Here is a 20,584-nt window from a genome sequence, read left to right on the forward strand (position 1 = left end):
CTACACAGCGAATATGTGACCAAAGGACAACAAGAGCCATATTGGAAAAAAAAAATAATAATGATAATTTACTCAGAGAAATGAGAATGGCAAACAGTGCAGTCGCTGGCAGTTTCTTGTTGATTCTTTCCCCAAACGAAGAAATATTGTTTTTTCTCTCTTTCTCCAGGGGATGAGCTTTGTAGCGACCTACCTGGTGGTGATGTTGCAGGTGGGTGGGCAGAAAGTCAACCAGAACGCTTAGCAGAAAAGCCTACAGCAGGTCACGTAACTTCAACATTCGTGGGCAGGAACAACTTGGGTGACTGTGCTGCCGCTGTGTGTGGGATGCAAGATAGCAATACTTGGTCCTCGTAAACGACAATTTATCATTCACTCTCATCACTCTCTCAGTGTTCACAGTAGAGTAGCATTCCACACGAGGACCGGATGTTACAGCACTTATATTTATTGTGAATCTCCTGATGCATGTCTAGTACAGGATATTACTGAACAAGTATTACTGATGATTATATGTAAAACTCAATCGGTCACTCTGCTTCATTCATTCTGTGTGGCACGACCAACAAATGATTTGCTGCAGATCAGTGTTCTTCAACTTTTTTTAGGTTCATGCACCCTTCCGAGAGCTTTTGAGAAATTCATGTACCCTAGCACCTTGGACAACTGATTGCAAAAGAATGACATGAATATTTCACACTTTTTCTCTAGTTTTAAGACTGAAAATATATAAAAGTGTTAGACCTCTATTTTACACATAGAAAATAGTCATGAGTAAATTCTCTCTCTCTCTCTCTCTCTCTCTCTCTCTCTCTCTCTCTCTCTCTCTCTCTCTCTCTCTCTCTCTCTCTCTCTCTCTCTCTCTCTCTCTCTCTCTCTCTCATATGATAAATGAATATAATGAAAATTTTTATCTAACACACACACACACACACACACACACACACACACACATACGATCAAATAGCTTTCACCGTCCTTCTTTTTCTTTGACTCCTAATCATCCTAATTATTGACGTAACTTCGCGTGGCTCCTCCTCCTCTTACCACTCCTCCCTTTCTCCTTCTGTTTGCCATGAATTATAGGGAAGGATCGACGGTCAGGCAGAACAAATAAGTAGAGTAATAGTCTATATAATTTGGGAGCAAGATATGCGAGCCAAACCTCACTAGAAACCAGCCAACAGACAAATGTAAATACGTAGCCAGTAATTTATTCAGAAGAGGCTCTTGTTTTGAAATTCTTTAAGTTTGAAATTCCAAAGCCGCAGAAATGATTAGTCGGGTTCTAATGTGTATTTTTTTCATTGACGATACAGAATTGTTGCTAGAGTATTGCTAGAATCATGATAACATGCCTTGATCCCAATAAATTTCATTAAACTCTGCACTCCCTAAATTATTCATGAGCTGGGAAATAGGTTCTAAGAACGGTTTTATGGATAAGCTATTAGTGGTCTGTAGTGTTTGTAGTAGTAGTATAGTAGTAGTAGTAGTAGTAGTAGTAGTAGTAGTAGTAGTAAAAGTGGTAGTATAATGATATCAGTAGTTCTACTAGTATCCCAACACCAAAACCATCAGCATTATCAATATGTATTTGCAGTAATACTTGAGGTAGTAAAACAGATAATTTCCTTTTTGTTTCTTATAAATGTGTTCCGTAGTCTTTTTTTTCTTTTTTTTTTTTTTATTATGCGACACAGTTTTACGCTGCTGATCCTTTGTATTTTCATTTTTCTCGATATGTAAGCAGGGGAACAGCCAGCGAGCGGGATTTGCTACGTAAACACGCCTGAAAACGTCTGGCAGGCATTTATGCAGTGTTGAGTCTAATCCAGTCCAAATACTCGGCGACTCGGGTGTACACGCCGGGATACTGCGCCTCAGCACAGCGCAGACCGAAAGACACCACACCTGCTACTGTCCAGCGTTGGTCACTGAGGCGTTTTATCAAGAAGGGTCCGCCGCTATCCCCCTGCGGATAGATAGGATGGCCAATAGATGCCATTAGGCTGAATGAGTGTCATGTTGTTGGTCTTAGTGATAAAAATAATCGATAAACTGATAAACAATGTGTGTGTGTGTGTGTGTGTGTGTGTGTGTGTGTGTGTGTGTGTGTACTATCATAAGAGGAGGAAGTTATGTAGTTGGAGGAGGAGGCTGTGTAGGGAGAATTATAATGTTACAATTATGAGGTATGAGACACCAGGTACAAAGATAAGAGAAAATCTATGGGAGATGAACCTAAAGATCATAAATGTGCAGGTAGGAGATGAAGACTGTATCCAAAATTGACAGCAGTAAAAGAGGGATAGAAATTTGAGATTGAGCTGCTGGGAAGCTTGTGAAAAAAAAAATCAATAAATTAATGATAAAATTATATATATATATATATATATATATATATATATATATATATATATATATATATATATATATATATATATATATATATATATATATATATATATATATATATATATATATATATATATATATATATATATATATATATTAAATCCAAATTCGAGGAAAGGGGACATAAAAGATCGATTTGAGATGTAAACTTTGGAATTCCCTGCCTGCTTCTGTATTTCCTCTTCAAAACACTAATCATAATTTTAGATAATCCTTTTGACTATACTCTTTAGGGATTGGCACCTTCAGTAACTGCTTTTTGTTGTCCTTTGTTAACTGTCACTCTCAAAAAAAAAAGAAAATAAATGAATAAAAAAATAATAAATAAAAAAATAAATAAACGAAACAATACAATACAATAAAATAAAAGGCGGCAAGAATGGTGCGGGGAATCTGAAGGAAAGACACACCTGACAGGAATCTTTGCCGCCCTCCCTGCCACCGGCGCACATTTGTCTCTGCGTGATGTTCCTGTCAGGGTAGCTGGCGGTGCACTCCTCGTTGGTCCACACCGGCACTGTCACCTCCAGCAGGACAGAGGACACGGGGCCGCTAAAGTGGATTGTACCCCAACCTGAAAAAGGTGAGAGACTAAGGATTGGGTTGAAAAAGCCTGATATAGTGCCGTGTGAAGCTGGTAAAAATATTCGTGAAAGTCTGTGGATCATTGTGTAAGCTGTTTCATCTCTCTCTCTCTCTCTCTCTCTCTCTCTCTGTAGCGAAGCTCACTCACCAATCACCGTCCCCTGCATTCCCTCGTAGGTCTCGTCCTGGGCGGGGAGACAAATGGGCCACACGTCATCGCTGAAGTCCGTGGGTCGCTCTAGGGTGATGATGGCGATGTCGTTGTGATAGGTGACGTCATCGTATTCCTCGTGAACTTTCGTCGAGGCCACAGCGAAGTCAGAGTGCAGAGTTTCGTTGTTGCTGTCGAAGGTATACTCCCCGAGGCGCACCGTGATGTCACTCGCTTTGAAACTGTTCGGGGGAAGAAGGACGTAGGTGCAGGGTGGACAGTAGTGCATGAATGTACTAATAATAAGGCCTGTAGTATTCTGAAACGCTTTGCTCCCTCACCAAGACTAATTTCATAGACCAAGCAGATGCTTTGCCGAATTCTCATGAGTGTTTCTCCTGTTAAAAATGTATGATTCTTTTCGATGTCATTAGAACCAAGGAAAAAAATAAAATAAAAACCTGTGTAACTTCAACTAGAGCCTTTTGAAAGTATTCGGGGTGCGGCGCAGGTGTGTTTCAGACTATGGTCCAGAGACGGAGATGAGTGGGAATGATACTCACGGCGTGATGCAGTGCGCTGCGGTCAGAACATGGCGGTCAGTGATGAGCGTGCCGCCGCAGAACTGAGAGTCACCGGGCCTCAGCAGTGCCGATATCCATGGCCACTCTCGGGGGTCCGCAGGCTGGCCCCCGACGATCCTTGTCACGCTCTTGATGGTGGGGACCCTCCCGCACGCTGGCACACACACACACACACACACACACACACACTAATTAGACGTTTTTTTTTTTTTTTTTTTTTTAGTTGTACATAATCGCTTACACATTATGATATATAAAGACAGATGCATATCAAAGTTAGTGTACAACATCAAATAACGTAATCATGGTTCACTAGACAATGAGGGCACATGAGTGGAAGAATGTGTGTGTGTGTGCGTGTGTGTGTGTGTGCCCTAACCTAGTCATTATGTACAGACGTGTTCATTGTTGGTTCCGTGAACGCGGAAGCTTTCTGGGAAAAGCTTCTCTCACCTTGCCCCACAAATTTCCTCACACCACCTCTTGAATTGTAGTATACCTTCGATTCACCTAAAAATTCCGGAATCTATTGCGCGATATCAGCCTACCTCGAGCGTCACTGGCGAGAGTAGTGGGGCGCGGCGTGGGTGCCGAGGTGGATGATAACATGAAGCTGCCGGTGTCTTCCGTGGGGCAGCAGGCTCCTAAGTACCTGATAGTTGAGCAAAGCGACAAAGATGAGAATGTATCCTAGAGGAAGCTGTTAATAATTGTAAGCTAGCGAGAATTTCTGTAAGACACTGTTAAGGCTGACTGGTTAAATATGAATCATCTGTTTGCGACCATAAAAAATAATAAATAGATAAATAAAATAAATAAATAAATACAAATGCAACTACACATGATGTATTTCGTAGTTTTCGCTAACTGTAACAAATCGTTAATTTTATTCACTAAAGATGCGGCACTCACTTGTCTTCGATGATGCAAGCGTATCCCAGGTAGGCCTGGTAACTGGTGGAGAACTCTGGCAGGATGCAGTGCTGCAGGTACCGGCACACCCCGGGCTCCTGGCGAGGGGTTCGGCATCTCTGATAAGCCACGTCAACCTGTTAAGAGAGGGAGGATTATTGCTCTCTCTCTCTCTCTCTCTCTCTCTCTCTCTCTCTCTCTCTCTCTCTCTCTCTCTCTCTCTCTCTCTCTCGTGCTTTCTTCTTCATTCCTCCCTCAGATCTTTCTTTATGTCTTCCTCGCACTTTCTCCGTCCCTCCATCACTCACTCTGCCAATGGCAAGCAGGTATCGTTCCATCACCCCGGCAGGCGTCCGTGGTAAGTCGGTGAGCTCCAGAATATCGCCGCCCTTTGCTAAATCTTTCACCCACGGAAGCGACTGCGACAGCTCGATAACACCTGCATATAGATCATAAAAATATGATCAGTTACCTTACCCGACAACGTCCATAATTTAGCAACTATGAATTAATCTGAAAAGAGGAGTGCTTTTCCATGAACATTCAGCTGGCAAACCCTGTGGTCAAACCCAAGACATTTTAAGCAATGTTGTAAAAACAAGCTAGTGCCATGCATACTGTTATGTAATACAGTCAATAACAGCGAAGGTCTGTCTTAGTGAAGAAAACCTAAAAATGTTGAAAAATAGGCTGATGATAGCAAAGATGAGACACATGTGTATCGAAACTGATACTACGTTTGAGAATCAGGAACGACAGGTTGGGCGGCCTCTGGGGGCACTGGTGGTGCCTGCACAGGGACAGGCAGTGTGGTCCGTGAACCAAGGAAAGACACAATATCAGGGATCCTCGTGGCAAAGGTCAAGTTTGATATTTGTGCTCATCTATGCGAGAACTACACAACAGAAGGTAAGTGTGTGTGTGTGTGTTTAAGTAGAAAGCAAGCCGGGATTCCATTATGTAATAACTGATGTGCTTCCCGGAACACACACACACACACACACACATACCATCACTGGGAGGCTGGACTTCCTGGCACTCTGGTCTATCTCGATTCTTGCGTTGATCACAGTTGATGGAGCTGGACCCTTCCTTCTGTGAACCTCGCTGTGGCTTCCCTCCATTGCTCGGCTTGGCCCGCCTTACCCTGTCGCCCCTCAGACCGTCGACGTGATCACCTGAAGGTGAAAGCAAGAATTTTTTAAAGTATATTCATTAAATGTCTTTTTATTTTTATTATTATTATTATTATTATTATTATTATTATTATTATTATTATTATTATTATTATTAAATGAAACCGTGAAAGTATCGACCTGGTGTCCTAAAACTTTTATGTGTATTATATTTGCCCATGATATTTTGATGGGCACGAATAAAGGAAAAGTTCGGTGACTTTTACCTGACGTTAGTGTAAGTTACTCATATTTTCAAGGATGTTTGGCTCATGATTGTTTAAAATGCTACTAATGACAGTTTACAGTTTTTTTTTTTTTTTATTATAAGGAAAAAACATGGCCTGTAATTTAACTCTTTTTCTCTCCTTAAAAAATCATATAGTTTTGAAAACAGACTCTAATTCACGAGAGCGCGATGCGTTTCGATACACAGGCTTGGGACTAGACTGGCTACGACTCCTGTACAGTGCATGAGTTCTGTGTGTTGTTGCCTCATTCTACACTTGCAATATCTAACACATCTATCATTTCTTATTCCCTCTAACATTTTTTAATTTTTTTATTAATTAGAAATTCCCCGGGAGGAAATAGGATGAAAGAATGAAGTGGGATGGGAGGAGACGGGACTTAAAGGGTGACGTCAGGAGTAGAACCATCCAATGACAGCTAACATGGGAGGGGAGAGGTCGTATCGTCAGAATCGTGATGAAAGTTTCTAAAAATTTCTATAATTTGTTAATCAAGTTTACAAGGCTCAGACAGTGTTGGCTGACGTGCCACCACTGTTCTCTGCGCTGAATGCTGACCCTCCACCCCCCTCCCTTCCTACATCATTATTCCCTCAAGGCGGTCAAGGAACCAGTTTACGGCTAGATGGGGGGAGGGGAGGAGAAAAAAAAATACTGCACATTATTATTTTTTTTTTTCTTTTCGTGGAGAGATGTAGAAAACTTAGTTCATGCTATTTACAACAAAATTTGGGATTCACATGGTTACTTAATGAACTTTAGCATGAAAATGTATTGCATGAAAATTTCTAAATATAAAGAAGAATAAAATCTGAGAATCCACGGATATTGTTTTTTTCAAACTAGTACGAATTCTGAAGACTGATTTCTAACATTTTTCTTAAATACTAAAGGAAATGAAGGATTGCTTTGTACGTTTGTGAGGATTCCAAAAGTTAAGTGTCTGTCAAGATGAACTTCTTAAAACACGTAATATCTGTGTGTGTGTGTGTGTGTGTGTGTGTGTGTGTCACTGACCAAGTCTCTCCAACAGAGGAAGATTCTGCCGGAGGGCGTTGGTGGTCGCCGCCTGCAGCCCCACGCCCGCAGCCACACACACCACCGCCAACCAGGCCAACACGTCGCCCCGCATCCTGACCCGATGCTCTCCTGTTTATGCCATGCACGTCCAAGTGATGGATGGACACAAGGTTGGAGACAGATTGAATAGTTAAAATATGCAGAAAATTTTGTCCACTCTCTCTCTCTCTCTCTCTCTCTCTCTCTCTCTCTCTCTCTCTCTCTCTCTCTCTCTCTCTCTCTCTCTCTGACCTTTTGAAATGTTCAACTTCATCTGGCCTCAAAGTACACTTTCTCACACTCTGCTATGTACTTTCCGCGCACTTTCCGTGAGTGTTCCAAGCTCACGAAGGGGGTCTTTTCCTATCGTATCATCATTCACAATTTCATCTTAATCGTGCACGCTAAGATACAGAAATACAGTCACATTAATATTTTTCTTTCACATTCCAGTTTATTTTCATATTTTAGTTAGCCATTCGGGTAATATATTTTATGATTTTTGTTTACACACCAAACTAGAGACAGCCCTTTTACACCCATTTATAAAATAAATTAATAAATAAATAAAAAGTGTAAGTTTTAAAATAAATAATAGTAAATAATTAAATGATCAATAAATACTGAAAAACCTCGATACTGAACAGCAGTCAAGACAAAATTCGTTTGTAGATACAGCGCGGGAGCTAGTGTGGACGAGCATTGCACTCGATTTTAGACGCTTTCAGAACACCGCCAATCATCATAGGCAGGGAGCATAGACTCCTTACCACGATGGGGTGTGGGACGTGAACACGACTTATTTTGTCGGATAGCTTTCTCTTAGACACCGATATGTTGGCAAGATTTAATGTTTCTGCACGATTTAAGTTTCAACAACTACTTTCCATTCTCTATCTTATTTTTCTTGGACGAGTGTCTCTCTCGACCAGGAAGTCACAGCCAATGCTTGAGCAAACCCTTCTGCGCAGCTTAGTTACACTTGATTTTGTTATTATAGAGGCAAAAGCACTTCACCTTTGGCCATGCATCAGTGCACACCATATCACGTGTATACTTTGTGTACCTTTCCTGCCCGGCGATGTTCTAACAGTACAGTACTAACAGTGTGCACCAAAAGTCCGTGTGTTCTTCACTGACTGCGCCTGCAACTACGTCCAGGCAGACAGGTGGAAGACTGGATAGCAATGGCAACTCCGTATAATGCGAGCTTTTGCCTGTTTACTTCCAAGGTCCTGTGTGACGCGCGACTACCTGGTCAGTCCCACTTGTGTCTTTCCAGACTTTTAACGTGCTGCAATGTGCACATAAGTGTGGAAATACCCGTATGTCCAGGGGTGACACTGGAGTCTGCCACCCGAAGGCAACCTTTTAATGTTGATCTTCCTTAATGCTCCTAACCTGGCGGTTCGTTTCAGCTGGTTTACTCCACTTACTGTGCATCAAGCAGAACCTTGTACGCCACCACCTCTTCCTCCGCCCTCCGTCCACTTTCGTCTATAAAGGCGACACTCGCCGCATGACGACCAATTTCTGTGATATTAACTAAAATTTTTCTAGTATGGGATATTAAAAATCTTCTTAGGGGACACACAGTATATATTCACTACAGTATTCATGATGTGCAAGAGAGGTTTTAGAGTTTGCCGAAAGTCTGGGACGCTGCTTCGAGCATCGTTACACTTGCATGTTGATTTTATTATTAATAACAATAATAATAATAAAAAAAATTATTATAACAACAACAACAACAACAACAACAACAACAACAGCAGCAACAACAATAATAATAATAATAATAGTGATAATAATAATAATAATAAATAGTGAGTATGGAATCCTAAAATTGCAAGTGAATGCTAGCTTACAGCCCCTGGAGGCATTCTGTCATGGAATTTCCCAAAACGTCATAAGGATAAAGAATGTGGCAAAGAAGAATTTGCGACGTCGCTTACCCTTGAGATTTTTTACGTGTTAGGTTCCTGGAAGACACCTTCATGTTGTATGGAAAATACTCCCTCGTGTCCCTTCCTTCCTCTTTTGCTGAATCGCTGAATACCATCTCTTCACCCGAGTCCTCCGCCCTCCCTCCTATCCATTTCAAAATGCTAGAGAGAGAGAGAGAGAGAGAGAGAGAGAGAGAGAGAGAGAGAGAGAGAGAGAGAGAGAGAGAGAGAGAATTTGTCAACACGTAGATTAGTGTCATTGAATTCATAGGGGTCGAGTTAAATGCCTGTCCTGTCACGTCTGGGAGGGGGATTAGCAGGAAGGCAGAAGATATAAGGATTGTCCTCCCTTCTGGTATTCGGATAAAACAAGGTGGTGTAAGGAAACAACGTCATTTGCTAACGTCAAGTATTTATTCATAAAAGGAACCAAAGGTTGATTAAAGTTAAATTCATGGAAGGAACTAAAGCGAGAAAAACAGTAATAATAGTGGAGCTGTGAATTGATTATGGTTTAAACTGTAGTCGCCGCTGCTAGCCTATTTGTACAGATAGGTCGTGATTTCGGTTTCCCAACAAATTAATGTATCTGCTGACGGTAAATACATACTCGAGAAAAACTTGCTACTGCCCACAGACCAGTAATGCAGAAAATGAGGAGACCATGAAGCGCTCACTTTCCTTCAAGCTCTGCCTGGCGTTTTGCTTCTTGGCCGATCGGCACTGGTGGAGTGAAAATGCCCTTCCTACTTGTCCTCCGGGGAGTCTCTTACAGAGGAGCTCGCTGCCGTCGTAAATGATTGAACAAAGTATACTTCATGAGTAGTAAATTTTACTGTCATTTAATTTGAGAGAGAAGAGACATTCTCTTTGTTACCAGCACACGACCCCTTGCGTGATCCTTGCACGTGTGGGAGTCTCTCCCCCCCCCACCCTTCTCTCTCTCTCTCTCTCTCTCTCTCTCTCTCTCTCTCTCTCTCTCTCTCTCTCTCTCTCTCTCTCTCTCTCTCCACTTGTCCTCCCTCAAGTCATGATTTTCTCATCCACCTCCTCCAATCCCCCTTCCTCCATCTCTCCCCTGGACTAGCTTGAAGTAAAATTTTCCGTGTTTGATTTTTTTTTTTTTTTTCCAATTATGTTGTAAGAAGCAGGTGATCTGTTGCAGGAAGAATGATTTTTCATTTACAAGTCAATTTGACTAGCGGAATAATTATGACCACAGTATTTTATTTTTTTGTTTGTCATTCGAAACACACACACACACACACACACACACACACACACACACACACACACACACACACACACACACACACACACACACACGGTCATGAAAATAAAATCGATCTGAAATTGACTCACTTCAGAAAAAAACAACATTATTTGGAGAGAGAGAGAGAGAGAGAGAGAGAGAGAGAGGGGGGGGGTAAGGAAATCACGTAATATACTAGACGTCAAGTATTTCTTGCTGGAAGGAGGCAAAGGTTACTTCAGCGTAAATTCATGGAAAGAAGCAAAGGGAGGGAGGAAAAAAAAAAAAAAAGTAATCACAGAATTGCCGCAGGAGTGGGAGAAGAGGAGGTATTATGGCTGCCAGACGTTCGATGTATTAATGAATATAAATCCACGTGAAATCTACTACCCTTCTGCTTAAGTACTTCTGCATGTCTCCTACTTAACGTGGTATGAGCATGAGTGATGAAAACGCAAAACAGTAGATAAGTCTGCATTTCACTAGTGTTAAGTCCCAGGTAAAGGCGAATTGGTTCCCCATGAGACATCCCCCCCCCTCCTATTCTTCCCACCCTCTCTCCCAAATAATAATTATTATTGTAATGATAATGAGAGAGAGAGAGAGAGAGAGAGAGAGAGAGAGAGAGAGAGAGAGAGAGAGAGAGAGAGAGAGAGAGAGAGAGAGCAAGTAAATGATGATAATGAGAGGGATGAGAATGAGAGAATAATATGATTTTTTTTGTGTGTTTGAGAGAGAGAGAGAGAGAGAGAGAGAGAGAGAGAGAGAGAGAGAGAGAGAGAGAGAGAGAGAGAGAGAGAGAGAGAGAGAGAGAGCAAGTAAATGATGATAATGAGAGGGATGAGAATGAGAGAATAATATGATTTTTTTTGTGTGTTTGAGAGAGAGAGAGAGAGAGAGAGAGAGAGAGAGAGAGAGAGAGAGAGAGAGAGAGAGAGAGAGAGAGAGAGATTCTACATAGGCCTTCACATCTCTCCGAACTCCCAGTGTTTCGCACTTTCGGTCTACCCAACTTATTATTATTATTTATTTTTTATCTATCCCGCAGCCACACCCTTCACCTGGTATAACTACAGACTTAGTGTCACTGTATTCTGAACACAGTGCTATATGGCCTCTGTAACCTAGAACAGCCCTCTTACGGAGTATTACACCATCCAGTAGAGATAAAGCCAGCAGGCCCTCACGTGTCTTCTAAACTAAAAAAAAAAAAAAAAATAATAATAATAAATAAAAAAAATAATAGTAAAATCTCCATCTTGCAAGACAGGCGTATATTCTCGAGTGGAATATAAGAATAAGAAGAGAGAGAAGTAATGAAAAATGGAGGAAACGAAATAAAAAAAAATAAAAAAAAATATAAATAGTCAAAATAAAGTTAAAAAACACCCCAAAGAATAAGAATTAATAGTAAAATGTAAAAAATGAAGATGACCATCCCGTTTTGAAGACTGGTCGCGACACCACTATATGATAACAACAACAGAGTTAGCGTCCTTTGAAGAGGCCGGGCTGTTTTCAATTGTAATTGTGTGTAAAGAGTTAGTATCACTTGCTGGAGTGACGGGAAGAGTGGAACAGTAGTAATAGCAGCGGTAGTGGTGGTGGCGGAGTGGTGTAACTTTGCTTCTTCTTCCCCTCCTCTGTTTCAACCAGATGGCACCACTACTATCACATCTATTTCTAAGGCTGAACTCTTCGCTCAAACCTTTGCTAAAAACTCTACCTTGGATGATTCTGGGCTTGTTCCTCCCTCTCCTCCACCCTCTGACTACTTCATGCCACCTATTAAAATTCTTCGCAATGATGTTTTCCATGCCCTCGCTGGCCTAAACCCTCGGAAGGCTTATGGACCTGATGGGGTCCCACCTATGTCCCACCTTGTCCGAAACTGTGCGAAATTTTTTGACCTTGCCTAGTCAAATTCTTCCAGCTCTGTCTGTCAACATCTACCTTTCCTTCTTACTGGAAGTTTGCCTACATTCAACCTGTTCCTAAAAAGGGTGACCGTTCTAATCCCTCAAACTACCGTCCTATTGCTTTAATTTCCTGCCTATCTAAAGTTCTTGAATCTATCCTCAACAGGAAGATTGTTAAACATCTATCACTTCACAACCTTCTATCTGATCGCCAGTATGGGTTCCGTCAAGGCCGCTCTACTGGTGATCTTCTGGCTTTCCTTACTGAGTCTTGGTCATCCTCTTTTAGAGATTTTGGTGAAACTTTTGCTGTTGCCTTGGACATATCAAAAGCTTCTGATTGAGTCTGGCACAAAGCTTTGATTTCCAAACTACCCTCCTACGGTTTCTATTCTTCTCTCTGTAACTTCATCTCAAGTTTCCTTTCTGACCGTTCTATTGCTGCTGTGGTAGACGGTCACTGTTCTTCTTCTAAATCTATTAACAGTGGTGTTCCTCAGGGTTCTGTCCTGTCACCCACTCTCTTCTTATTATTCGTTAAGAGATTAAAACCAGGCAAGGCTTGTGGCCCTGATGGAGTACCACCTACACTTTTCAAAGTTTTACCTGTTCAATGGATAATGTTTATAACTACACTCTTTAATAACATATTTCTGACTGCCTCTTACCCTACTAGTTGGATAACGGCAAAACTGTTCACTATTATATAAAAGTGGGTCTAAAGCACTCCCAAGTAATTATAGAGCAATTAATGTTATTAATACAATAGCAAAATTATATGACATGGTCCTGTCAGCTCGCCTCCATCAGTGGTTTGTGCCTCACCGGGAACAGGCGGGGAGTCAGCCAGGAAGAGGATGTGTGGAACATCTATATATATATATATATATATATATATATATATATATATATATATATATATATATATATATATATATATATATATATATATATATATATATATATATATATATATATATATATATATATATATATATATATATATATATATATATATATATATATATATATATATATATATATATATATATATATATATATATATATATATAAAGAATACAGGATAATAACAAAGATACGTGCCGGGCGTCTCAAAGAAATCCCAGAAAAGAGGCGTGACAAGTTTACAAAATTGTAGCTACATCATATGGAATCCATATACGTATAATTCTCCATGATTTCTTCCACAAATTTTAGAGGACCCTCGAAACACGTATTGAAGAAGAAAAACAATAAAACGCAAAGAAAACAATTATATACAGGGTGGTGAACAGATGGAACCCAGAGAGCGAATGTTACGTCAGTAAACACCTTTAATCAAATGACTGCACATATAACGGAGAAAAATGGAGACAGCCATTAGGGTCTAATTGGATCAGTAGTAAACCCGTGAAATATGCTGGTGAAAGTAATGTGTGAGTGTAAGGGCGTGATGGAGGGGGGCGCAAGGCGGAGGGACGGCGGGCCACAGCCGCTACACGCACGGCGGTGCTCAGGTGTCTGCAGCCGCCGCGCAGGTCTACTGGTTGTCAACAACAAACTTGACACTTGGCTCAGGCATCACTGTTTTACAATGTAAAGCTTGCCCGCGATGGTCTTTATCTGTGCAGACGTTAATGCTGTAAGGTAAGGAGAACCAAGTGACACGTCCTATGCCAGACTGCAGGGTGTGAGTGGTGTCAAGAGGGCGGGAGTGGGCGTGGGATTATTGACGTGGGCGTAGCGCACAGGTTTGGGCTGACTGACCCACTCTGACCTCCATCACAGATTGACCTGTAGTCAAGAACTTTGACCTCTTATGATGTTATATGCGTGTTTGTTGCTACATTGCCTTCAGTAATGTTGCGCAGGTCGAAGCGTTTTCCTGTTAGGGGACGTGAGTAGCCTTTGTCATTGATGATCAGATAGGTTACACCTCATACCAGTGGATATTATTTCTCAATTGCAGCCATCAGTTAAGATTCATTAGTATTGCTGTCAATTATCTCGCGTTATCTACTAGTAATCTTACCATATCAATTAACTCGGGCAGCCAACAACTTTATTGCCTATTGATAGCAAGGTAAAATGTGAAAACTGTATTGCCTTCAAAAATTTTACAAAAATAACAAAATGAACATGTCAGTTTTAAGAGAAGACAACCTCTCGCCACTACTCTCAGACTGCTCATCTGCACCTTAGATTCTAGCCATTACATCTTGTGCTATGTTTTTCTTTCTTAACTTGCATTATGAAATGCATGTTGGAAACATGGTAAAAAATGCAGAACTGCTCTCATCTTTTTCACTTAGAACCTTCCCTTAGCCTCAACAAACTAAGGGTACACATCAGGAGTGCGGGATTTTTGGGAAGAAGCCAAATTATTGATAAAAAGCCAAATATCTAGGGATTTTTCACTTAAATTTAGCAAATATCCCTAGATTTCCAAAAAATATAGGGAAACTTCCTCAGATTCCCATAAATCTAGCAAAATTTTCCTAGGATAGTGAAGATAGCCTTTCTGCACAGTCTAACCACCTGGATGCTCCAAAGGTTACTAACCTAACCTAACTGGGTTGGGGAGGGCTGTTCCCTCCTGGATCCCCTAACTCAGTTCCAAGACCCCCACCCCCAAACTGTGCAGTAGTCTTTGCACACTAACAATCTCTTGCCTATGTAAGTGGAATTGTTATGCTTCAGACTTGGCTGCATAACAGTGAAGAGCTTTCCAAAAGTGTAATTGTCTTACTAATCACAAAAAACTAATTTACCCTGAGGGTGACGCATTAGAAACTGATGGGATGATGACAGAAACCTGCAGTGGACATTTATTATTTGTTGTCTGAAGCAGTGGCATTGTATGATTAGACACAGGCTTCATATATGCAGTTATGCCCCTGTCTATTATTTCAACCCTCAAAGCCCTCACATAATGGACTGAATATCATGCCAGTGTTTGTTTTCATCTCTTGGTACCTTGCAGATGTGACCCTTGGGACAAAATGCAAAACTCTTTTCTGTCATTATCACATTAGTACCTTCCGACAGGTAAAGTTTGAATTTGGAATATTGCAAGTAGTGTGTTTTATATGGAACTGCAGTAGATCCAAAAAGAAGTTCATTTGGATATATGGAATGTTGTCACAGTTGTTAGGTTTTGCTTGGCTTTAGCCCCCTGGCAGCTGTATGCTGTTGGGCCTTGCTGTAGAAATATTTCGCCTGCTGTGGTATGTCTAAGCTCCTGGGGTATAGTAGAGTTATCCATGAGACTGTCACTTTCCACCAGAGGCTGATGGTGCTAAAAGTGTGGATACTGTGTACATAAGGGAGAGGAGCTTTGTCTTGGATACCCTGTATGGGATTGCTGTCTTGGTACTAGATAGATGAAATATAACAGTAGGACAATACATTATAATCTGACTTTAATCATGTAAAGTCATTTTAGCAATGAGATTTTGAATGTCTAAATGAAGGCTAATTGATTGTCATCAAGTGCCCAGAGATGAGATGCCAAGCAAACTTGTATTTGCCCAAATTTATAGGGTTTATTAAAACTTGATGAATTAATGATATGTATGATAATTATATAATAGTAGCAATACTATATGGGTGAAAAATATAGTAATACTGTGTAATGCCTCAACAAGTGATCACTGCACTAGATATCATCAAATAAGAGTTTATTATCTTTTTGTGATTTATTATTATTATTTTTTATTTTTTTATTTTTTTATTTTTTTTCCAGATAAATAGAGACCTTTTCAATTTCAAAGAATATTTATTTTCAGTTACTTTACTTTGAGCTTTTCTGAAGTGCCAAAGTATATTTGCTAATGTTTAGTAGAGCTGTGAATAACTTAGTGTTGTTCTTGACTAATATTGAACATAGGGATGAATTCTTTATCAAAAGAATTTTATAGAGCTTAGGAAATATTTCCATTTTAAAGAAATATCAATATGCATTAGTGATATATTTCTGTCAAATGACAATCACAACTGTAGTGGTGTACACTTTGCATTGTATGAAAGGAAAATAGGATTGGATAATGAGAGATAATGTAATCAGATATTCAAAATTTTATCTTTCAGAAAAGGGACAAAAAAAAAAAAAAAAAAAAAAAAAAAAAAAATATATATATATATATATATATATATATATATATATATATATATATATATATATATATATATATATATATATATATATATATATATATATATTTTTTATAGGAGCATATGACTGCTTATTTTATTAGGGCTTTGCCCAGTCTCTGGTCTTAGAAATATTTATTTAGTTGATGTGTGTGGTTAAAAAAAATAAAGCTCATGTATCTTAAATTCTTAAATACCATTATGGAATGATATCATAATGCTATGTTAGTTGTATTTGTTTTATGAGTAAACATTTTCTCACAGAAGAGGATGAATGTGATGCGCAAATGGTGGGGTTCAGGGTCCCGGGTGGGTGGGGTGCTGGAGGGCCTGGACCCCGCCAACCCCCCGGCTGCCCAGCAGCACCTTGCTCTCGGCCTCATGCACCTCAAGAAGCTGTTCAGCGAGTACTCCATCCCACCACACCCCCTCTCAGAGGCAGAGAAGGAGGACAAGCTGTACAACATGCTGCCACTCTTTTGCAAGGTATCTTCTGTCAGGTTTTGAGTACATTTGTTATTCAGCAGAGACAGGGTAAAACTCTATTGATCAAATTACTAATGGTTAATTTCGCAGTGTTCCAGATTTTTCGAAATTCTAGACAAGCCAGTGATAGTAAATTATTTATTTTTGTAACAGTTTACTTTTTTTTTACCAGTTTTCAGATACAGCAATATTTCCATCTGAGGTGTCCAGTGGAACACCATTCTGTAATTGTTTGACATGTGGAATGTGTCATTCAGTATGGATGTGGTCTTAAAAGATTGTGACTTGGTGCAGGAGACTGACACCTGTCAGTTGCACACAAGTATATCTTTTTAAGATATTGAATGTTGATTATTTTTATTGTTTATGTTTTTACCTCTGTCAGCTATGCATTCACTCATGTTTTTATTCTGTTATCTGTTTGTCTGTCACAAAACAGGTTTTTAGTGAGATTTTTTGGGAAAGGTCATCTTTGGATAAGGAACAATGGATTAGATTTTTAGGCACATCTAGATATGTATTTGGATGTGGGACTTTTTCAAGCCTTGCCAGACCTTCATGTGGCATAAATCCCTGCTGTCTGGGCTTACTGTGATCACAGATGTTCCATTGTCTTACTTTCCTCTTTTGAGATTCTTGATTGTTGTCTTCTAGAGTCCTCTTATGGTCATTCTTTTAGATATACAGCAGATATATGACTGTATGTAGCCAAATTTATGACATGTAACCAAAAATTTTCCTAAGGGGAGAAAATTTCTCTTGTAGAAAGTGGTCAGTCAGTTTTAGTTTCCTGTAATAGTATAATTTTACAGGTTTTTGGTGCCAGCCCAGCATCTGACCTGCAAGAGAAATTTAGTGAAGTGATCATGTTTACGCAGCATGTAAGGTAAGGAAAAAAGGATTACACTGAATATTAGCATCATGTGTAATATAATTAATTTTCTATGCATTTTAATGCCATTTATGTAATTACCCATCATTTATTAATGAGAGAACTGGCATTGTCATTCCCTACAACCATGTTGTTAGATGTGCCATTGGTCTTCCATTTCTTAATTTTTGCTGAACTGGAGGAATCTCTGCATTCATCTTCCAGAGGACCATGCAGGATTATGTTTCAAGGCTAGCAACTAAAGGATATGCTAAGTTTTTAATTGAATGTCACCACACTATCAGAAGAAAAGGTCTTGTTTATGGAGTGGCTGTTTGTACCTCACTCAGAATTGTGTTCTAATCATTCTTTTTGATCTTATAGTTTCGAATGTATGTTTTGTGATGGCTCTAAACATGATAAATGAAAATTTTAAAACCTTGTATTCTCACTAAAATGGAGGCAAACATAAGTTAGAAAGATGAGGAAGCCAGTTGTGTATCATATGAGGGCAAAAATTTACTTGTAGGTACAAATCAGATTCGTGATAAAAAAAGAATATTAGTAGTAGCTTAAGACTTAGTTGATGTGTAGCTGTAAATGGTGAAACATGTTGTCCTTCCAGTAAGCTGATTGTGACAGAGATCAAGCGGCGGGCCTCCAATCAGTCCACTGAGGCAGCATCATGTGCCATTGTTAGGTTCCTGGAGATTGACAGTTGTGAAGAAAGTAGCAATGGTTGGATGCTTCTCTCGACCCTCAATCTGTTAGCAGCAGGACCTCCACAACTCATAGAGGTGAATGGTGGCCACTTCCTTTTTTCATTAGGTGTAATGAGTAGATAAATCATGTATTCTAAATTATGAATATGTATTTTGATTATTTGTACTGAACTCCAGTGTTGATATTTTTTTCTTTCAGGTAATGACAGCTGCCTCTCTTCCTTCAACATTAGTCAAGTGTTTGTATCTGTTTTTTGATTTGCCTGAATATGAGAGTCCCTCAGCAGATGCCACCACTCTTCAGACTGACAAGGAAGCTGCAGAATTTTCTGCTGGTGAAAGAAGAATTTTTCTTCAGAAAGTTTTTGTTCAGGTTAGTATGTGCCATGTGCATCATTCTCAAAGTATTATTCATCATCATTGACTCCTCAATCTTCCCTTAGCTAAATAAATATAGGAGTAGTAAGTATGTAGGACAGCAGCAGATTACCCTGGATAGAAAGATGGCACTTTATCTTCTAGTGTTGTTGTTTGATTGACAAGTACTATAATGCATCATTTGAATAATGTAAATAACTGTTGCTGAAGTTACCATATGTAAACCATGAAAGTGTGTGCAAGGATACTATTATGTGTGAAATTATGTGATTATTATTTCAGTGAGTTGTGTAGGGGTGTGGTGACCTCAGTGTCTACCACACTGAGGTGTGTTATTTCAATGAATTGTGTATTTTTGTGGTGACCTCAGCATCCATCACACTGATGTGTTTATTTCAATTAGTCATGTATCTCCATTTTTCATGTGTGCTGCAGAAGACTCTATAAAAGTTCAAATATATGAAAGTCAATTAGATACAGTAAAATATTTGTTTGGTAGTGAATGCAGTGTTTTGTATCCAGACAACATCTGTGTAATAAAAAAAAATAAGTTTTCAGGAATTTGGGTATAAGATTGTAGACCTGTAGTGATATTACACTCCATTAGTTGCTGTGACCAAGTGCTCACCTTAGAGTAACTCTTCTCTGGTCAGGTACTGGTGAAGCTGTGCTCTCACACGGCTCCAGCAGAGGAACTTGCCAGGAAGGATGATCTAACACTGCTGTTCTCTGCCATCACTTCATGGTGTCCACAACATAATGCACTCTGGAGGAAAAGTGCAGCCGAAGTATTGATGACTCTTTCCAGACATGGTCTTTCCCAGCCTGTGGTCAGCTATATTCACAGTGAGTTTCCATCACTGAAGGTGTACAGTGTGGATGGATGAATGGTTAATTTGAATTAGGGCATTTTATAAGAAAGGTAGAATTTTGTATCAGTAAATGAAAGTTTTAGATTGCTAAGGATTTGAGGCAGAGGTATATAATGTTCTTAATTTTTCATTTCTATAGACAAGGGTTGTGTGGCACTTTGTGTGGAGAACATGGAGAGGGGCCAGGAACTCTCTCCTCTAGAAATTGTGGAGATGTTTGTGACAGTATTTTGCTTCTTGAAGGACTCCTCTGAAGTCTCCCAAGCCCTTCTGGATGACTTCAGATCATCACAGGGCTATGCCTTTCTTACTGAATTTCTCCTGAGGTAATAGACTTATTGTTGTACTTTTTACCTTTACCTTTTGTGCATTATATGATACATCAAATTAAACAAATAGTCACACCTTGGAAGCCTTTACACCTGTGCATGTGCCATTTTTCCCACAGGTTGGAAGCAGACAAATCAGATGAAAGCCGAGAAGCGCTCAGAAACTTAGTACTACTTGTGTCCTCACTCTCCTACTGTGGCTACTTGGAGCTGAAGCCATCATCTGCCTCAGTGGGTTCCCTCTTCCACATCCCTGGCTTCTCCCTCCCCATCCCGTCTGGCAGAGGTCAGTCAGCACTTGTTGGAATACCTCCTGAAGGTTGTAAATACGTAAAGCAGCACCACTGTAGTGCAGCAAAGAGCCTAGTCACATGACATTTTAGGTACTTTTGTCAGTTATTGTTTAACTTGTAAGCAAGTGAATAATGTTTTGAGTAAAATTTATTATGATTTTGATGATCGTGATCTGATAATGATCATCATAATTCATTATGGCACATCATGTTATTAGATAAAATGATT

General features: G+C 39.7%; 2 protein-coding genes across 9 annotated transcripts in view; one reads left to right on the forward strand and one right to left on the reverse strand.

The window, feature by feature from the left end:
• Positions 1–1,276: 1,276 nt before the first annotated feature.
• Positions 1,277–8,593, reverse strand: LOC135103341 (proclotting enzyme-like). 5 transcript variants are annotated; one of them, XM_064009386.1, is made up of 10 exons: positions 8,572–8,593; positions 7,094–7,225; positions 5,661–5,828; positions 4,959–5,089; positions 4,651–4,787; positions 4,287–4,390; positions 3,718–3,892; positions 3,152–3,396; positions 2,829–2,992; positions 1,277–1,975 (listed from the first exon to the last, which is right to left on the reverse strand). In XM_064009386.1, the coding sequence occupies exons 1-10, from the start codon at positions 8,576–8,578 to the stop codon at positions 1,814–1,816; spliced, it is 1,425 nt and encodes a 474-aa protein (XP_063865456.1). In that variant the 5' UTR covers positions 8,579–8,593; the 3' UTR covers positions 1,277–1,813. The 5 variants fall into 5 exon arrangements, with proteins under 5 accessions (XP_063865456.1, XP_063865458.1, XP_063865455.1 ...); XM_064009388.1 differs by lacking the exon at positions 8,572–8,593 and adding an exon at positions 8,241–8,530; XM_064009385.1 differs by lacking the exon at positions 8,572–8,593 and adding an exon at positions 8,153–8,530.
• Positions 8,594–13,747: 5,154 nt separating this feature from the next.
• LOC135103343 (WD repeat and FYVE domain-containing protein 3-like) overlaps positions 13,748–20,584 on the forward strand; it is a 65,074-nt gene continuing 58,237 nt past the window's right edge. For all 4 annotated transcript variants that reach the window (XM_064009391.1, XM_064009392.1, XM_064009394.1 and 1 more), the window contains exons 1-8: positions 13,748–13,899; positions 16,669–16,890; positions 17,703–17,776; positions 18,387–18,558; positions 18,683–18,856; positions 19,515–19,707; positions 19,873–20,059; positions 20,182–20,348. In XM_064009391.1, coding sequence (XP_063865461.1) covers positions 16,675–16,890; positions 17,703–17,776; positions 18,387–18,558; positions 18,683–18,856; positions 19,515–19,707; positions 19,873–20,059; positions 20,182–20,348 — 1,183 coding nt within the window. In that variant the 5' untranslated portion in view covers positions 13,748–13,899; positions 16,669–16,674. The remainder of the gene's footprint in view (positions 13,900–16,668; positions 16,891–17,702; positions 17,777–18,386; positions 18,559–18,682; positions 18,857–19,514; positions 19,708–19,872; positions 20,060–20,181; positions 20,349–20,584) is intronic.

This window comes from Scylla paramamosain, chromosome 9 (genome assembly GCF_035594125.1).
Source record: "Scylla paramamosain isolate STU-SP2022 chromosome 9, ASM3559412v1, whole genome shotgun sequence".
Lineage (NCBI taxonomy): Eukaryota > Metazoa > Arthropoda > Malacostraca > Decapoda > Portunidae > Scylla > Scylla paramamosain.

What these genes read in the sequence shown, in the direction of transcription:
- LOC135103341 (XM_064009384.1), bottom strand. Translation starts at nt 7,409, where the DNA reads ATGAAGTTGAACATTTCAAAAG. An exon ending in GCTTGCATCATCGAAGACAA is followed by an intron (nt 4,391 to 4,650) that starts GTGAGTGCCGCA and finishes CTCAACTATCAG; the next exon opens with GTACTTAGGAGCCTGCTGCC. An exon ending in TCTCGCCAGTGACGCTCGAG is followed by an intron (nt 3,893 to 4,286) that starts GTAGGCTGATAT and finishes TGTGTGTGCCAG; the next exon opens with CGTGCGGGAGGGTCCCCACC.